The 19051-nt window shown below is 38.6% G+C and overlaps 1 protein-coding gene across 16 annotated transcripts in view; it reads right to left on the bottom strand.

Annotated features, from left to right (window-relative positions):
• The window catches only part of ESRRG (estrogen related receptor gamma), a 581036-nt gene that overhangs the window by 132708 nt on the left and 429277 nt on the right, over window positions 1–19051 (bottom strand). For all 16 annotated transcript variants that reach the window (XM_073221279.1, XM_073221273.1, XM_073221277.1 and 13 more), the window contains one exon: window positions 16285–16401. In XM_073221279.1, coding sequence (XP_073077380.1) covers window positions 16285–16401 — 117 coding nt within the window. The remainder of the gene's footprint in view (window positions 1–16284; window positions 16402–19051) is intronic.

Below are 19051 nucleotides of genomic sequence, written 5' to 3'. Positions count from 1 at the left end.
TGACTAAGAGAGATCCACACTTCTGTCTGACCTCATCATTTTTCTGCCAGTTTACCACTGATACGCAGAGAAAGAATAGAAAAGGTGTTAAAGAAAGCAGGTTTTAAGAGGAGCAGAAAACTAGGTAATCTGTACTAGGTAAGCCTACTTTGCCTGTTACCCTCTTTTCTCTCTCCTCCCTCCTGTCTTTGGCTTCTCTATGTTGCTATGCCAAACCTTTCAACCCCCGTACTTTGGGACTGAAACCATCGTCCTGAGAACTGTAGTAAGGACACAAAACCAGCACTACAGCTCACAGGTGCCGTACGGAAACCGGAGAGGCTGCCATTTATTTGGTGCTCTAAAGTCGATCCTAGGCTGGAAGGGAGGTGGGGGAAAAGGGAAGGAGGGGAGAAACATTCCCATGTAGAAGTCCTTTATACCCCCTGCTTCCCTGGCTGGAATAACAGTAATGGCTTTGAGGCAGAATTTGAGAGGATAGGTAGAGGTTCCAAATGGCCTGCAACTTTAAACCCAAGCTGTTTAGAGATCTAAAACCACAAAAACAACCAACCTAAAACAGACCAGTGGTTAAGAGATAGCAGAGTTGTTAAAAATCCTGGGTGGAGGGGAAAGCCATTTCTTCACTCCTGACTCCTACATTGTTTGTCCTGTAAAGCTAGCACTGAATGAACACATTACCATGTACTAACGCCAACTGTAGATGCCATAAATAACACTTTGAAAAAATTAGCAGTGATCTGGGTGGAAAGTACTTCCATGGATTCAAGGTCATTTGTTTCTGGTCCATGACAGACTTTCCTGCTGTCCCCCCGACAATCCACGGAGGCGTCTCTAATTCTGGCAGGTTCTGCTGACCCTGCCTGTCACCTTCCGATCTCATGCACACAGGGAAGGGTCTTGGGCTGGAGTCACACAGAGCATTATCAGAGACCTCTGACCTCAGCGAGTCAAGGAGAGCCGCAGTATGAAGACAACCCAGGCCTACTGGGAGCACAGCACCCGGTTGCTTTGGAGGGAGAAAAATTCCAGAAATATGACATTTGAGACAAAGCAGAACCGATCTCTTTTTGGCATTAGCTAGGCAGGGTCCTGAACACTTGGACAGCAAAATAATAGTGATGATGGTGAGAATAGTGACAGCTAACATTTACAGAGAAATTCTTTTGGCCAGGCACTGTGCTAAGTATTTTAAATACATTATCTTATCTAATCCTCACAGCAAACTCTGTTGGAAAAACATTACAATTATCACCACTATTTTATAGATGAAGAAACTGAGGCCAGATACATGAAGAAACTTGCTAGTAATTGGCAACTTGCTAGTAGCAGCAACTCAGGGCTGTCTATCAGTAAATCCCATGATCTTAATAATACGCTATTGTTTATACCACAATTCCAAATGGGTTCTCTTTATTTTGCATATATATTGAAGCCATGACTTTGTAAAACATCCCACGATCTGCTGGAAATTTGCAATGTGAGAAGAAACTAACGATTCATAATTTTCCCCCACCCCTCTCAGCTGTGAATTTCTTTTAAAATATCTAGCCATGAAGAAAAAAATGAAAGGAAAATTAAAGAGAAAGAATCAAGTATAGGAGGTGCCTGAATACTTCACATTAGAAGACTTTCTATCAGTGACCTCTCTCAGTGTGATGGACAGGAGACTGTAATAAAGGCCCTGCAACTAACCTCTGTTTCCCTGGCCCATTAGCTGTTTTCCGATGTGCAAATGACTCTGGTCTCCCAGGGCTGTTTAAGAGTTCAGCTGACTACAGCATGTCTCCTTCTGGGTTTCCAGTTAAAATCAATGCATTAACTGAGGCGGCTAGTTAGATTCTGTAACTGCAAGTTAAATAAGAAAGGTGAAGAAGGGAAATCCTAGCTTTGTAAGCTTGGGAACTTTTAAAAAGGCCACTGCCCAAGTCATTAAAATAGAAGTAGAACTACTTGTAAAGGCTGGGGGATTTTGTTCTTTTCTACCCTAACAAAACTTTGATAGATTTCTTCTGCTGAAGCACATTACCAAGTAGTTAAAAATTTGTGAGCTAACCAGGAGACTAACATTTCTTAGGCGCACAGAGCTTGCATTGTATTTCTGTTCCTTTGGCTTTGTCACCATTAGTGAAGCTTTATATTTCTATATTATCCCCCCAAATCCTAATTAATGACTCCTGGAGAGACATACACACATACATGGAATCACTGAGAAATGCATTTGTTCACAGGTCACAAATTTGGACCTGTTGACTGCAGAGTATGAAAGGGATGCTACCAAGGGAAAACGAAATCATCAGACAATGACCTGGACTGCCTTGCAGGGAGGGATGCTGGGCACCGGCAGTCGCTTCTGCTAAACAATAGCCTCTGAGGAGTCTACAGCGAAGAGGTGCTCTTCAGAAATATAAGGAGCTCCACTATTATCCAAACCATTGCTACGGAAAGACAGAAACAGCCTACATAGAAACTTTAAGAAATAATATTGTGGTCCTGCAGAGAACAATATTTGCAGAAACCAGAAAACATTCCCGTCACTACATAGCCCTCTTGTTTTAGAGTATCTAAAACAAAGAATGTTTCTGGAATTCTAACAGCTCTGGCACAAAACCATTCCCTGAAATAAAGGTCTCCTTACTCACAAAAGGATGTAATAGCAGAGACCAGTGGCTTTCATGTGAAGGAAATACTATTTCACCTCTTGACACTCTGGTAAGATTAACTAATTAAGAGAGAAACCAAAAGACTTCATTATGAATATCAGTCTGGCATAATGGGCTTCAGAGTCTGAGAAATCCAGATGGAATCCTGGCTTTACCATTAACTAGTTGTCTGATCTTAGACAAGTTTTTTACACAAATTATTTAAAATGAGTCTTAGTTTTCTCATTTATATTCACTAATTTATCAAATGTCTATGGAGAAGACAGATAAATCACAATGTCATTTCTCATATGGACTCAGGATATGCCAATTACTATATCACTAGGGTATGACTTCTGAAATACAATTCTACCATGGTCAAATGTAAAAGTAATTTATATATAATCATAGCCCATGAATGGCTCCTAAAATCACTATTCTGAAAAAATTATTCCTGCATTCAAGTTTTAGAAATGTCACAGAAAACCTTTGAAAGTAGGCTAAAAAAAAGAAAGAAAAAATTAATGGGTTACATTTTATTGAGCACCTACTATGTGATATTATTATGCTAGGTGTTGAAGAGGACTAAAATATATACAGACACAGTGTCTGTCCTCAAGTTGTTTATGCTTTTCTCTATGAGACATACAAATGACTAAAAGAATACTGAAAATTAATACTAACATAATGTTTTCTGAGTGCTTATTGTTTACAAGGCACTGTGTCAAGAACATTGAATCTATTATCTCATTTAAGCCCAGAAACAGCCCTCTGCTGCAGTTAAAATTACAACCCCTATTTTACAGAAAAGGCTTAAAAAGGGAAGAGTAAATTGCTTGAGATAACACAGTTAGTAAGTAGTAAACTTTAGATCAGACCCATATTCTGTTTCTGCACTGTCCAAACTGGGAGTCACAAGCCAGACAGAGCTATTTAATTTAACTAAAATAAAAAATTCAGTTCCTCAGTTGCATTAGACACATTTTGAGGGCTCAACCATTGGTCACAGACTCCAGCTGATCTGAGAGACCAACCTCTTTATATTCTACTTCCCTCTGTGGAAAACATGAAGTTAAAATGCTGGGTCGTATGAAAGAGAATATATAAGCTAATGAAATTCAAAAAGGAGGAAAACCTATGTAATTGTAAGCACTTAGGCTTATGATGGATCATAAACTCCAGGAGGGCCAGACCTTGTCTATCATGGCCACTTTTAATCCCTGGAGTTTACTAAAGTGAGTGGTATGGAGCCATTCCTCAGAAACTATTCATTGAATGGGTGGATAAACGATGGATGAATAAACGTTTGAGGATGGGCTTGACAAATACGTATCATTTGGATATGTAAGTAGCTAAAAAAAAGATCCTGGAAAAATAACCTGAGCCTGCCTGTAGATGGTATAAAGAACGTTATATTTCTCAGAGAGCAAATAGAAATATTTGCACAATTAGACCATAAGCCAAGAATCTACTTTCTTTCCCAAATATTTCCAAATTATGCATGAATTGATAATAACCTGAGACTGGCTAAGGTCAGAGTAATTGCCATTTAATTGGTTTCAAATATACTAATGACTGTGATACTGTTGATACTGAAGAGATTTAATAGGCTTGGAAATAATGTCTAAGAGAGCAGAGAGGTGAATCCATGGGAGGCGGAGGTGGAGAGCAGATCATTATGCAGATTATAAGTTTGGGAATCAACCAAATGACAACTCAGTGAAGCTGTGAAAATACTTTGCTTTTAGAAGAAATTTTGGAACCAAGTAAGTTTTTAAAAAAATAAAGTGGGGGAGAGAAAGAGGAAGTGTGTGCCCAGGAAAGTTACATGTGAGGGAGAAGTTTAGTTGGAGGAAATTAATTGGACAGTCTGGGGAGAAGCCACTAAATAAGGGCACAGGAGGCCTCAAGGGAATCATGTATTAGCTGAGAAGTAAGAGGAAGGCCAGGCAAAATGGACTTGATTTCTTAACATGCTGGCTGGAACTGAGAAACAGAACTGGAAATTGGTATAGATGGAAGTAGAAACATACGCTAATTTAAACTACGTAATATAAATTGCCTCATTCTTTAATATACTCTACTCCATAAATTCCTCACAAACCCCATGTACCTAAAAATCCTAATAAAATACTCCAGGCATCTTAAAAATTAGGATTCTATGGCCCATGGAAAGACTTAATAGTTGACAATGTAATAGACGAGAAAAACAGGGAAGGGATTATGATCCTAGATAAATACCATCTTTGGAGAGATAGGTTAACCAAAGAGAAGTTGCTAAGAAACCGTCCCTCTGGGTCTTGTTATAGGTTCTGTTATATCACAACAGTTATCTAGAAAAGAAGGGGCCCTCACACGACCTGCGATAGCCAAGATATGGAAGCAACCTAAGTGTTCATCAGCAGACGAATGGATAAAGAAGATGTGGTACAGATACACAGTGGAATATTATTCAGCCATAAAAGCAAAAAGAATCCTTCCATTTGAACAATGTGGATGGATTTAGAGGGTATTATGTTCAGTGAAATAAGCCAGGCAAAGACAAATACCATATGATTTCACTTTTTTGTGGACTACAGAGACAAAGCAAAACAGAAGGAACAAAACAGCAGTAGACTCATAGACACTCAGAAGTAACTAGTGGTTGCCATACAGGAAAGATATAGGCAGGTGGGGGGAGGTGGATAAAGGGGGCTAAATATTTTGCAATCACGATATAAGTTGGTCACAGAGACGGTAGTACAGCATGGAGAATATAGTCAATGATTCTGTAACATCTTTCTACACTGATAGACATAACCGCAGGAGAGGGGGTGAGGATTTAAGAATATGGGGAACTGTTGAACCTCTGTGTTGTACATTTGAATCCATCATAAGATTGTATATCAATGATAATTCAATAAAAAAAAGAAGAGACAGTCACAAGGGGGGCTTTAAAATAGCGCGATTCTAATGCCTGTCAAAGGTCTCTATAATGCTCCTGTTCCCAAAACCATTTCCATGTAATACTCTTTCTATGGCATGATTCATATTCATGTCAACTGAATAAGCGTGTAATTTGAAGTCAGGTAAACACAAATGCACGATGTAGAAAATCAGCCGAAACTCAGCGCCCCTGCGGAACAGCGCTGTGCTTGGGCTGGACAGGCTCTCGGGGGAAAGCCAGCAGGAGGGACGCGACCCTGATACTCATTCAAGTCGCTAGAAAGCCACACTGCCTCTCAAACAGCACAACCTGCCACTCATTTAGGTCTGGTTGGCCAGGAAGCCCAAGGATGGACTCCCCACCAGTACCATCGGGCTCGGGGAATTTGGCCAGCACCAGGCACCGCAGACTTCTGCCAGCTAATTGGCTTTGGGGAAGCCGCTGACCTACTCTCCCTGAGTGGCTTTTGTGAACCTGGAACCCAGCCTGCCTCTCATCATTGATCAACCTTGGCCAAGCCAGCTGGCTTGTTCCTTTGCAGACAGCTTGCCTTAGGGAAGCTGGTCGGCGGCTCCACGACCTAGCAAGCAAGAGTGAGGCAAAGCTGCAGAGCTGTCCCTCAAGAGACATGTGCCCACTTTCATCCGAGGGAGGCTTGGGAATGAGCGTGATCGCACGTGATACCTGACGTGATGTAAATGGAGTGCGACTCCTCATAGCCTTCTCAAGACAGCTAACTGTTAAGTTAGAAATGGAGCCCAAGTGAAATAAAACCGTGAAATGCACCATTAAATGGGCCTTATTCAAATACACCGTAGAATTCCTTTGCGTTCAATTTAAGCACAGTGCTATACACATCAGTGCCATGTTGACGCAAGTGTGCAGGTGAAAAGGAACAGAAATCTGGTGTCTGGGGCTAGTGGGAAAGAACTTCCCCAGCAAACAGAGGCCCATACAGCAGGGCCTGCCTCTTTTTCCCTTGCCACTTGTCATGCTGTCGCCAGACTTGCGGTAACATGAGCAAATGTTGAGGCAGGTTTTTTTCACCCTTGGGGAAAAATCCATTGGGGATTTTTTATAATCCAAAAGAAATAAAAATTGGTAGCCTATGCATTAAATGCTGGCTTTTCATTTCAAGTTCACAAGTGGAAATGACAAATGGGGACAATCAAATAAATGATTAACTTTTAATAGTATTCCAATTAAAGTAGAAGGAAGGGAGCTAAAAGAATGGTTTCTTATCATTTCCATCTTTCCTTCCTCTCTAACACAAATGCAGCGACGGTAGATTGATTCAGTTCAACTAACTCTTGGTGCTACATATGGAAAGTTCACATGAGGTATGTACCTACTTCATTTCTAATGTAATTGTTATTTTTGAAAAACTAAATGGATATAAAATTGTTTCAGGGAACCATATGTGCACAGGGAGCCTGTGATAGTCTCAGACCCATGTGAGTTATATATAGAATCACAGACACATCTTTAAAACATTAGTACTTCAATTTTTCCCATTTATACAATGGACATGATTGTAATACCTCAGGGGTACTACATCTGTAGCCTCAAGACAATTGACGCAGATGATGATCAAAGTCAGTGATTCAAATTCCCTCCCCTTTTCTACAAAGGTAAAACTTAACATGGAATTTGGTTCTGAAGTTTTTACTTTCTAAAAATTGGAACCAGAAAGTCAAACTATGCCACAAAGTAAAATGTTCCTCTATGCTCCAATCTGGATTTAAATAAGATGTCAGACACTGTTGACAGAAACACAGACCCTTAAAATAGGGCTTCCAGGAATTGAGCAGCTTGAGTGTTGCTGATGTTTATTCACACAGTTTATAACTGGCAAGTTATTCCAAAGTTTGTGTTTGGGATCCCAAGAATGTCAGAGTGGGAAGTCACCATAAAAGATATACTAGTCTAATCCCCACATGATATTTGAACTTGTTCTCTACGTCTGTCACAGTGATGGGAAGCTTACTGCCTTCTAACACAGTTTATTCTATTTCTGGACATAAAGTGTAGAACTCAAAGAAACAAAGTAGCTCTGGTTAAAAATAAATAAACAAACAAAAACAACAGGGCTCACTTAAGTAATCTTTTAAGAGCTCAGTATCTCATCATATCCATAGCCTCTGAAGAATCCCAAGCTAAAAATATACTTGAATATTCCTACAGTTCACAAAGTAAAACTATATTAAACAAATACAGAGCCCCGGCTGTAGAGACAGAATGCCTGCTACAAAAGCCAGACCCCATCAGGTATAATCTCCCTAGGCTTCCTTCCTCTCTGAAATGGGGAAACACCCAGCTCTGGGGAGTCATTGTAAGGCTTAGCAAAAAAATAAAAATTCAACTGAAACACACAGCACATAGCCTAATGCATATTAAGCTCTCAGGAATAAGTGTTCTTACTCTTAGCTGCAAAATCTTTGCTATTCATTTCAATACAGACTATCCAGGTTTCATATCAACAAGCATAATAAAAAAAAAAGCCCCACCTGGTAATGCAGTATCTGAAAGTAGATGAAATAACTTCTTGTGGCACCTTTAACATACTCCCAAATGGTTTAGTGTCAAGATGAAGCTCCCAAAGAAGGTGCTCTTTGCTATTGCTTATATTATAACTTGGGAGTTTTGTTCAATACTCTGCATTAATGAGGGAGCTTCTTAGGATAATATTACAGCAGAGAGTGCAAGAAATACCAGTGAGGTCAATGCAGTTCTATTATCTGTCATCCAACGCAGAAATATTTTCCTTGAATACCATTAAAGCTTCCTCCTTTTCTTTGTTCTGCTTTTTGAAGGCAGTAGGAACCCAAATTTCCCTACTAATAATTTCTGTTTTCGACTTGGCAGCATAATAATATTAGACTTGAAGAAAAAAAAGAATCACCTTGGCAATGTCTTCTTTGGAGATTTTTACAAAAGATATTTTGTTAGGATAAACTGCACTAAGCAGGTTCTTTAAGTAAGCAAAAACGAATCAGCTGTTACTAAATGACCTGAGTCGCTTTATATTATTTTAAAGAAAACCTACCTGGACAATGTTACACCCTTTAAATGAACATTTTATTAAAATGGAAGATATGCAACAGAAGGGTAATTAGACGGGTGAGTTGCTCTTTGCTACTCCTGCTCATAGGGTAAAGCCAGACGACTCTCAAGAGTTCCCACTGCCATCTATAAATCAAGACACAAGCTGTAGTTGGAGAAAAACAGTTCTGAGATAATTTTTCTTCATATCCTGGGGGCTCAAGATAACTGGTTGGAGAGATGTAATGGCAGCCAAATGAATAAATGTATAATCTACACTCTGCCTCAAAAATATGAACATATGTATAAACACAAACACACACACACATACACACACACATGTGCACACACATGCAGTGCCTTCTCTAAACTAAAAAGTCATAACAGAAGGCACAGCCTGGGGACTGTGATGAAACTGCTCCGAATGAACCGGGGCCTCTGGACAAAGAATCCTCTAATGTGGAAAAAGAGAAGTTACTATCACCTCCATACTCCTATCATTTGTTCCATATTAGGTCAGCCCTATAAATCCATGAGTAAGAGCAAAAGATGAGGGCCTCCCATTTGAGAGAGACTGGGAATTCATGATGGATTTAAGATCGGTTGTCAAGCCGAAGGATTTAAGCGGGACTTAGATGACATGACCCTTTAAGATACTGGAGATCTACCAGGGAATGAAAAATAAAAGATCATTCCAGATCATCATATATTTCTTTAAGGCTGATTTCTCTCCTAAGAGCCTATCTAGAGACAGACACTAACTCAGCTTCTTAACTCACTAACCCAAAATGAAAGGGCCTAATTATCTTTTAACGTAATGTCTTAAACATTGCTGTTCTGATCTCCTGACATGCAATGCCTTCTCCAATTCACAAAGAGCTTAATATTCTAGCCTGTTCAGTTATTCTGCAAAGATCTTTCCTGGACTGACCCCCCATGACTACCTGTATCATCGAACCCCAGGTGAGAAGCTTGGTTTCCCGAGATCAGAATTCTAAGGAAAAGTCCCCTCTTACATTTACACGAACAGCAGAAACTGCTCGTTCAGCCCATAAACTCTGCTGCTTCCCAAGAGCACCAAGATTTATTTCCATTTCCTCGATGTCCAAAAGAATATTTTGGGCTACTCCTGGCCTGCTGTACTGAGAACTGTGGGTCATCACCTCTGCCTGGAGCAGGAAGGATCCCTTATTTGGCCAAGGCCGCAACACAGCTTGACAGAGATATAGGACAGGACTGGGAATTTGACTCGTAATTCCATTCCCACTTTATCTTCAATGGGTCATTGGGTAAGGCACTGGGACTCTCTGAAGCTGGGATTCCTCCTCTGATTAATGAGACCCTGACCCCTAGGGTCCCACTTGTCTTTACTGGGTGAGGTTTTAAGGTGATAATGAAACCTTACTATCTTCTGCCCTAACCATACTGAATGGAGACTTATTTCAAATGCTGATGCCCAACCTCTCCTTTGACTTTATCCTGAACTGTGAGGACTCACAATTCTACCATTTTTCAAAATTTTCTACCAGGAGTCTTCAGGCTTGCAATTTTTAGACTTTCATAAGTGGGGAACAATACTGAGCACCTGTGTAAGAGAAATTTACTTTAAAGATGTCAAATCAAATAGGAAAGCAAGTGTGATTATCAGTAACACAAAACTATGTTATTTGTTTTGTTTGTTTTGCTGGCTCCTTTTTTTCCCCAGAGGAAGATTTGGAAGGCATTTAAAATGATATATACTTGCTCTTCTCCTCTCCTACTTGCATCAATGTTTTTACTTAAAAATATAACAAAACTTCAATAAATCCGACCGATCTCATTACAGCAATCTATGATGTGATTTCAGATACTCACTGAAATAAAACTCTACGGAGTGCACTTCAATATATTGACAAGAGATGGTAGGGATTGTGAGGCAACTTAAAGGAAAAGTTTTCAAACACAGGCAAAAATGCATAATCAAAACTTCAATTTCTAGGTCTTTAAATACCTGTTCATTTCTCTACTGTTCTTTCAACTCTCATTTCTACTAACTTTGACAAAAATGACATATTTCCTGCATTTCTAAAAAGATGAAAAGCACCCCAACAATTATCAAGTCAAGACAAATTTATAAAATGGCATAATTCACTAGCCATGTCTTTCACACCAGGGCTCCTGTTTTATTTCCAACCTCAGAGAAAATGTCTACATCATCATCACTGTAAGTATCTTCATGCCCTATATTAATAAGTCTAATGTTTCTGTAGACATTATAACATTTTTTAATAAAGCATATTAGAATAGAAGGGATAAAAATGTAGTCTAACTATCCACTTGCACATATGAAAATAGAGACAGATTGAATAGACTTGCCCCAAATCACAATGTAGGTAGTGGAAAGATCAAAATTAAAAGCTGAAGCTCAGTATTTTGCCAGACACATGGGAGAAACTTGGTTACTATTTATTAATATTTATTTTAATTTTATAATTAAATTACATTAATAATATAACAGAATTATTAATAGGAAATTATTTCCATCCTCTGATTCTTTTTCTCTATGCTCTGATATCTAATTTTCCTCTGTAGTATTTAATGTACCTATTAGGCTAGTAGAATTCATATATTTCTCCTTATACATTTTTAGATGTGTGTGATCTGTCCATTTTTTTACAGTACACAAAGGAATGAGCTCTCCTTTCTAAATCTAAACAGTAATTAAAGGCTTTCTTTACCCACAGTGCTGGTGGCAAAAACTTCTGCTTGGGTTAAAGTCTCTTTTTATCTTTCTTTTGTTACTCTTTGCTTGACCTAAGATGAGATGTTAAAGACTAAATTTCCTAATGAAATTTCTGAGCAAATTTTCATCTATTGATGTGCTTCCATAAAAAGTTTGAAAAGGTCATTGGTCTTGCCAAAGGATAACACATTTCACATGAATTTGTGTTAGTCTGGCAGGTCAACATGATACATGATACCCAGATTCGAGCTCACTGTGTCCCAGTGACCAGACTCTAGGTTTGTGTTAACTCTTGGTTTTCACAGAAACCTCTCAAGGTTCTATCTTCAGTCCCATACTTCAAATAAAAAGGCTAAAGCAAGCGAGTCTTAGAGATGACATAACTTGCCCCAGGTCTTGGAGGTGACAGAGCCAGAGCTTAAACCTAAGCTCACCTGACTCTGAAGCCTGACCCTCCGTGTCTCCAGCACAACAGCTGATGTGATCTGGTCCTTATACTTGGCCACATGGTATGCCGGGTGCTTAACCTGCAGCATCTTATTGGATATTCACAACACTTCATTTGCAAATACTTTTCTTGCTGCCATCATTCTACAGACGGTGACAATAAAGATAAGGTAGGTTAATTAACCATTTTTTTAAAAAGGTGAAGTAAAAAGCACACATTTTGGCATGGAAGAACTAAACTGGCCTTCCATGCTGCCATGATTCATCTACACTTTGGCACACAGGCTGGCCTGGAAGGGAAATATAATGTTGTACATAAATGTGGGTGTCTTGTTCTCGTTTGCAAGAGTCAAAAGAAAAATACTTGAGTTGCCAAGGTGAAACCCTTTATACCAATAAACAGCAACATCCCTTCAATCCTTTGATCAGTGAATTCTATACCCGAATAAAATAATTATTGCTTTCATAAAATGTCTCTGTTTGCCACCGACAGAGAGAAAACCGAGCCAGTATGTTCTGCAGTAGGCCTTTAAATAACCAAGGAGAGAGATCAAAATAAAAATAAATCTCAACCAGATTTATAGGTGCACCTTGATTAGTTCTTGTTTTTCCCTTCAAATAAGCAATACCTGAAAAAAATGAAAAGGGAATGTTGAGACCAGATATCTTATAATAGATGGGTTTTCTCCGACATACAGTATGGTATAATGCTGAAAAAATAATGCTGGCCCATCATTCGTGAGGCTTACCGCAAAGTAAAGCCCAGAAAAAGGAAAAGGGGATTTTTCAGGATGGTGCAACCACTTAGGTTTAAACAAACTATCACTTTTTAACTATACTTCTTGAAGTTTTGTTATGTCTCAGTATTTCGCTGTTTCCTTCACCCAACTATTTCTGTGCTTCCATTAGTAACAATTTTTGGATTCAAAAATTCTGACGTTAAAATCAAATGTAATTCATTTAGATATAATTCTGGTGGTGGCTAACGAGAAGGCATATCTTATAAGAATTTAATTATATACAATGTGATGCAATGAAATCGTTTACCCACTAAGCCATCACTTCCCTTTCACATCTCACATCACGAGGAGAAACGTCAGTCAGTAAAACCAAGGGCTGCTATTTTTAAAAGAGTAAAAGTCTCATTTTTCTATAAGCCATCTTTTTAATGAAAACTTCTTCATTTCCCCCAGGCTGCACTTTATCTGAGATGCATTTGACTAGTTGAATAAAAATACCTATTAAAGCAGAGAAGGTTCCCATCAAAGCTGTTGAAATCTGATTTCATTTCAGATTCTAGAACTAATGTTGTTTTTTGTTTAAATAGATTTTGTCTGTCAATTTCCAGACCTGCTGTGCCATCAGCCTGTATGGACTGCTGTGGTCAACACGGGGGTTGTAGCAGCAAATTTTATTATGGACTGGTAATTGAATTGAACAGGTTTACATTTGAATAGATTTACTACATCATGATCTCTGACATACTGCATGGGACTGAAATCCCTCTCCATCCATAAAGATACATTTAAGGCTGTATCATTCTCTCCAGGCTGAGAAGGCGAGTCGTGAACCAAGGAGGTGGCCAAACATAATTGTGCATTTATATGCAGGGTGTGATGCAATATTTCACTGCAGTTTTTAAGTACAAAAGAAAAAGAATAGTTCCTATTTACTCATAACCATCCAATCTTTCCTATTTGGGGGTGGGAGGAGCTTAGAGAATTGATATTTTCTGATCACAGTAGGCATAAGGAAGTAAAGGAAAATAAATTATTTGAGTATATCAGCAACCACAGCAATTCCCTTGAAAACAGGCCCTCTAAAGGCTTGATAACAGCAATGGGAGAGGTGTGAATTACAGATAAGCACTGTCCCATTTACTTTCACCAACAATGTTTAATTAAACACAGTTCACACCTCTTCTGTCACTCTAACCACCCTTCAAGATTGCTCCTGCTTAAAATCCACAATGGGGAAAACAGTTTTTTTTTTAACTTCCTCCTTAAACCTGGAAGGGCAAATAGCTGAGTAAATTATAGAAGTAAAATCAAAGTCATCAAACAATTTTACCTATCTGGAAATGGAGGCATATCACCATATACTTTAGTATTTTAAAATAAAATCCAAATCTAGGACATGTTAAAGTGTTAACTGATATATTACTTCTATAACATAAGAAAAGTTATGCTTTTGAAAATAATTATTCCTCAACTCCCAACTCTTAATTAAGCCTTTTTGAATAAGCATAGTTTCTCAGCTCAACTAACCGCTGATATAAAGACCAAAAATTGACTGTCAATCACTTAAATTTTATTCAGAACTAAGTTTTGTTACTCTGCTATAGGGTTTAAGGCAGTTACTAAGATAAAGCTTCGCACCTCAGAAAAGTAAACAATCACCATCTTCCTAACTAGACGTAAAACTCTTTGCCATATGGGTTGGGTCATTACAGTTAGGTTTTTATTTGTTTTCCTTTGTCAAACTGTCCTAATGTCATTTTCATGTAAGCTTCTCCAACAATACCAACCACATCCACCTTTATCACTGTTGCATTGCTAGAGCCTAGAATATTGCCCCACACCCTGGAGGAACTTAATAAATACTTAGTAAATGGGTTATAAATGTAAAACATATGAACTGGGAAAAACCCTAACTGTGCCAAAGCCTATATTGTGAAAAGGGAAAGTATCCCCCTTTATTTTATTTTCCTCATTTTTATTCACCAGTTTAACACTGACACCAAATCTTTATTTTTCCTTCTTCCTACTTCTCCATGCCTATTGCATCATAGGGTATCTTTACTTCCTACTGTTCTTTCTCCTTTCTCTCTGTAGTTTAAATTTGAGTTATAAAATATAAATTTTAATAAAAACTTTAATATAAATATATATTGTTATATAAAATCTATACATATTGCATCATACTACTAGGCAACTTATGTTTTTTTTTTCCTTAATGTGGCAATATATCTTGGCCATCTTTTCATAAGGCCTTCATTATAAAATTATTCACTTGCTTGTTTGTAGCTTTTTTCAAGTGAAGAGGAAAGTTGGAGATGAGAAGAATTTGATAGTCTTCCTTGTTCTTCGTTAAGTGAGGAGTGAGTTCTTAGTGGTCAAGTAAATACACGAGGCAGAGAAATACAACATGAATTCCATAAACCCAATCATCCTCCTATGTCACTGTTTATAGTAAAACTCTTGTACAATGACAAAACCAGGAAAAAGCATGAGATGTAGTAATGCCATACCTCCTGGAGCTCTGGTTCATTCTTAGGGATTAAAATACTTGGATCTGTTTGGACTTAGAAGTTAAAAGATAAGGGATCTCTAGTAACAACAAAATATACAAACTCCTAGGGCCAACGCCATGAAGAAAGCATATGCTCTGATTCAACAGAAGTTGAAATAAACATTGAAATATTTAATTTACCCGATATTCTTTCAAAGTTCAATTACCACATTTTCATTTTGTTACTTCATAAAACTATCATGGTTATTTTAAACTTTGGCAAATTTTCTGAAGAGAAAGAAAATAGTACAATCTAAATGCGGTACATAAATTGCCCATCTACAAAAGCATATACACAAATACATAGATGAATTAAAAAAAACAAATCTAGACCTCCCAAAGAATAGAATAATCTCTATCTCTAAGCTAAAATGTGAGTTTCACTAAACAGTAAAATATACCAGTATTTTAGGACCTTTGATATGGGTGGAAGAGTTGAGTGAATTTTAGAAACTAGAATCTTCTGGAATTATATTTGGGTTCATTTCCTGGCTCTACCACTTAGCTATGTGAGTTTAGACAGTTTATTTAACACAGAATACATGTTTACCACTACTATTCTGTGTTTACTGCTGTTATCCCCAACTGAGAGCAACGATTTTAATATCATTATTACAAGCTCTTTACAACAGAACATAAATCTAAAAGATAAGGTCAGAAAAGCATAAAGAGTCCTTTGAACCTAAGATTAATTAAAAAAGAAAAATAGTGACTATATAACGTGATGGATATGTTAATTAGCTTGACTGTGGAGATTATTTTACAATACATAGAGAAAACATCAAGTCATACACCTTAAATGTGTATAATTTTTATTTGTCAATTACACTTCAATAATGATGGAGGAGAAAAATCTCTCAGTGAGCCTAGTCATAAGAAAAATGTGAAAAGGCAGCGACATCAGCCTCTTGTTTGTCCTTCATCCTCTGCCTTCTGTACATTGTGAAGATGAAACGTACCAGAGCTTCCCAGCATACCTGGTGGGCTTGGCTGCACATCAAACGTGTCCTACCTTGTCCCTTCCTGTTGCTGCCAAGCAGTCAGCCACGAAGGATTAGAAAAGTCCAGGTGTAAAGAAGTATTCTGCCGTCAGATTCAAGGGACATACTGTGACCCCATCTTTTCCTGGTTTCTGTGACATTTTGAAGTGCCCTACAGGCCCCCCACCCCCATTGCCGACCTAAAGCATAGGACCCGTCACCCATGTGTCTTACCTTCTTTCAGCATGCCCACTTTTAAACACTTCATGAAGCGGCAAGCCTGGCAGGATTTACGTCTGCGCTTCGTGATTTCACACTCGTTCGTGGCAGGGCAGCTGTATTCTATGTTACCTAAAACACAGGGTTTGGAGAAAAGAAGCTGTCAGATTTGCAAGACCTAGGAAATACAAGCATTCCACAAGCAATGCCAACTGTTACTCCTGCTTCTCTCCCTCAAAAATCATCCCACGGGATTCATGAGGATGTCACAAATGTCAGAGAACTGGATTCCCTGCTTACGGCCACTGACGATGCATTGAATGATGGGAAGATACATGGTGAAGCTCTTGAAAAGATTAAGTTTAAAATTAGCCTTTAAAACGCGATTCTTAGTCCATCCATGCAAAATAACAGTCTTCCAGGATCTTAGGATCCAAAAGAAATTTCAAAGCAGATGACTTCCATAAAAACACAAACATCACTATTGTATTCTTACACCATCAGTCCTGGACTTCCTTTGGTTATTAATGTCTGAGGCATCAGGTTCATTGTCTTTCTGGCACTGAACAGCACAAACCTCACTGGGAAAACTGATCAGCAGGCTAATTTGAGACCTCGCAGGAAGCTCCTAGAGGGCAGGGACTGAAATGATGCGGCTCTTGCTACAACACTTACAGAACCTTACAACGCAGTTCCGTGCTCGGTGAGTGCTTATTGAGGATGCTAATGCTGTCCATGACGATGGTGACCGCCGTCAACATCGTCACCATCATCACGTTTGTTGCATTCCTTGCATAATGAATTCCAAGCACTCAAGCTCCACAGAAGTGTTGTAAATAAGAATAAACTGCTAGGAAATTACATTTTTAACATTAGAGTTTACATTATTTATAGTGGTACCTACATATTTGCAGTGATAAGCAGCCAGAAGGAGATTCAAACTGCAACTTGAAATTTTTTTCAATTAGTGCCAATGACAGTGTGTGGGATGTGCTCTGGGGCTGCCTACAGCTTTGTAAAAATGCTGCCTTCAAAATAAAGCCTCTCTCTCCTCAGCTCTTTCACATAGTGCTTGAAGGTTTTTCGTTACTTCCTAACCCTTTCCCCCTGTGATTAAGTGCATTAGTATCTTAATGAAAATGCATTTTGTTTATTGCCCTCCTGGGAAGGGGGAGGTCATCACACCAAATGCATAAATTGTCATCGGAGACGGTCCGAGCATAATTGCAATTTTGCTGCTCCATGTTTGCAATACTCAGGGTCCCCCCAAGTCCCCTGAAACATGCACAGATTCTAGTAATTAGCATAGAGCCTGCCTGGGACCACAGCATTGATGAAATATTTCAGAGTTAATCACACTTTGTAAACACTGATTTATATTGACTACCTTTCTCCAGACTGATGTCTCCTCATTAAATATCACATTAGTGGATTGCAGGATTGTACAAAGGCTCAACTACTCAGCAACTGCTAATTCAACAGGAAGTGATACCTAACCACTTACAACAACTGAAAATTGGGTAAGTATGTATACTCTAAAAAAAAAATGGTGGTTCATTATAACTTGAGATAAGCCTATCAAACTTGTTAGACTACATTAGCATCCTAAATCAGAGCACTTATAATAATAAAAGCAACTACTTTTTAACATAAGAGGTTAAATGATAAGAGTAACATTAACTGCACCGATGCAAGCAGACACCATCATCTTCTTCAGAGATATTATTGATGCTATACTTACAGAAAACCAAGGATAAGTCAAAGGAATCAGACTTGGCTGGGTCATGTCTGAGAATAAAAGGATTTAGAGTCTGAACTTTACATGAACCATTTTTCACTGCAAAGTTTCTTTAACCATCACTGAAAATTTATTTTGCATCAGGAGAGTGTGACGAGTAATTTCCTGGGGGTTAATTAGTATTCTACTACCAGATCCATGCTACATGTTTCTCCCCAGGCATTTTAAAGAAGAAACCAGCCTTGGCTTTCTTAGGAAAAGCTGAACAATGACTAGCTAGAAAGAAAAAAAAATAGTTTCTAGAGTTTCTTCCCCTTTTTTGTGCCTGAAAAGTCAGTTTGAAGTCACAAGTTTGTTCAGTTTCTAGAATCAAAACATCAGCACTTGTCCCATATTTTCTTTTAACCCAGTGCTGGAAACTTCTGTGAGGATGACCCGATGCCCACCCCAAATAATCATCTCTCCTTTCAAACCAGTTCCTCTTCCCCTTTGCAAATCGCACCTCGTCATTCTCCCCGGCGACACACTTCGGACAGAACCTAAGGCAGGCTGGCGCGAGCTCACACCTGACCTGCGGCAGTCACCTCCTCACCGGGCGCCGCCTCCACCTGTTCCTCTCTAATCCATGCCTCCTGCCACCATCATATTCCTCTTCCTGTGACTGCTTTGGTCATATGTTGCTACCCTGATGTTTTAAAAAAAAAATCACTAGATTCCTATGACCTGTTGAATAAAATATGAAATATCAAGACTAGCCCACAAAATCCCCACCCCAATCTCTCATCTACTTTTCCAGAAATATTACAATTATTACCTATAAGAACTTTCTGATGAGCCAACTCAATGTATTCAGTTTTTTTCAGTGTCCTTCAGATTTCCCTCTGAGACTGATCTATATTTGCCCCTCTTTTCTTCTTAAAATTACTTCCAAGGCACACTGTTCAACTCAAATTCCATTTAAATCTTTCACAAAAACTTCTCAGACCAGCCTAGCAGAAAATGATTTCTTGGTTCTCATATCTTTTCGGGTACTCTTATCCTACA

The sequence above is a fragment of the Manis javanica genome, chromosome 14, assembly GCF_040802235.1.
Source record: "Manis javanica isolate MJ-LG chromosome 14, MJ_LKY, whole genome shotgun sequence".
Classification (NCBI taxonomy): Eukaryota; Metazoa; Chordata; class Mammalia; order Pholidota; family Manidae; genus Manis; species Manis javanica.
Note: the sequence above shows the minus strand (reverse complement) of the source record. Positions and strands in the feature narration are given on the sequence as shown.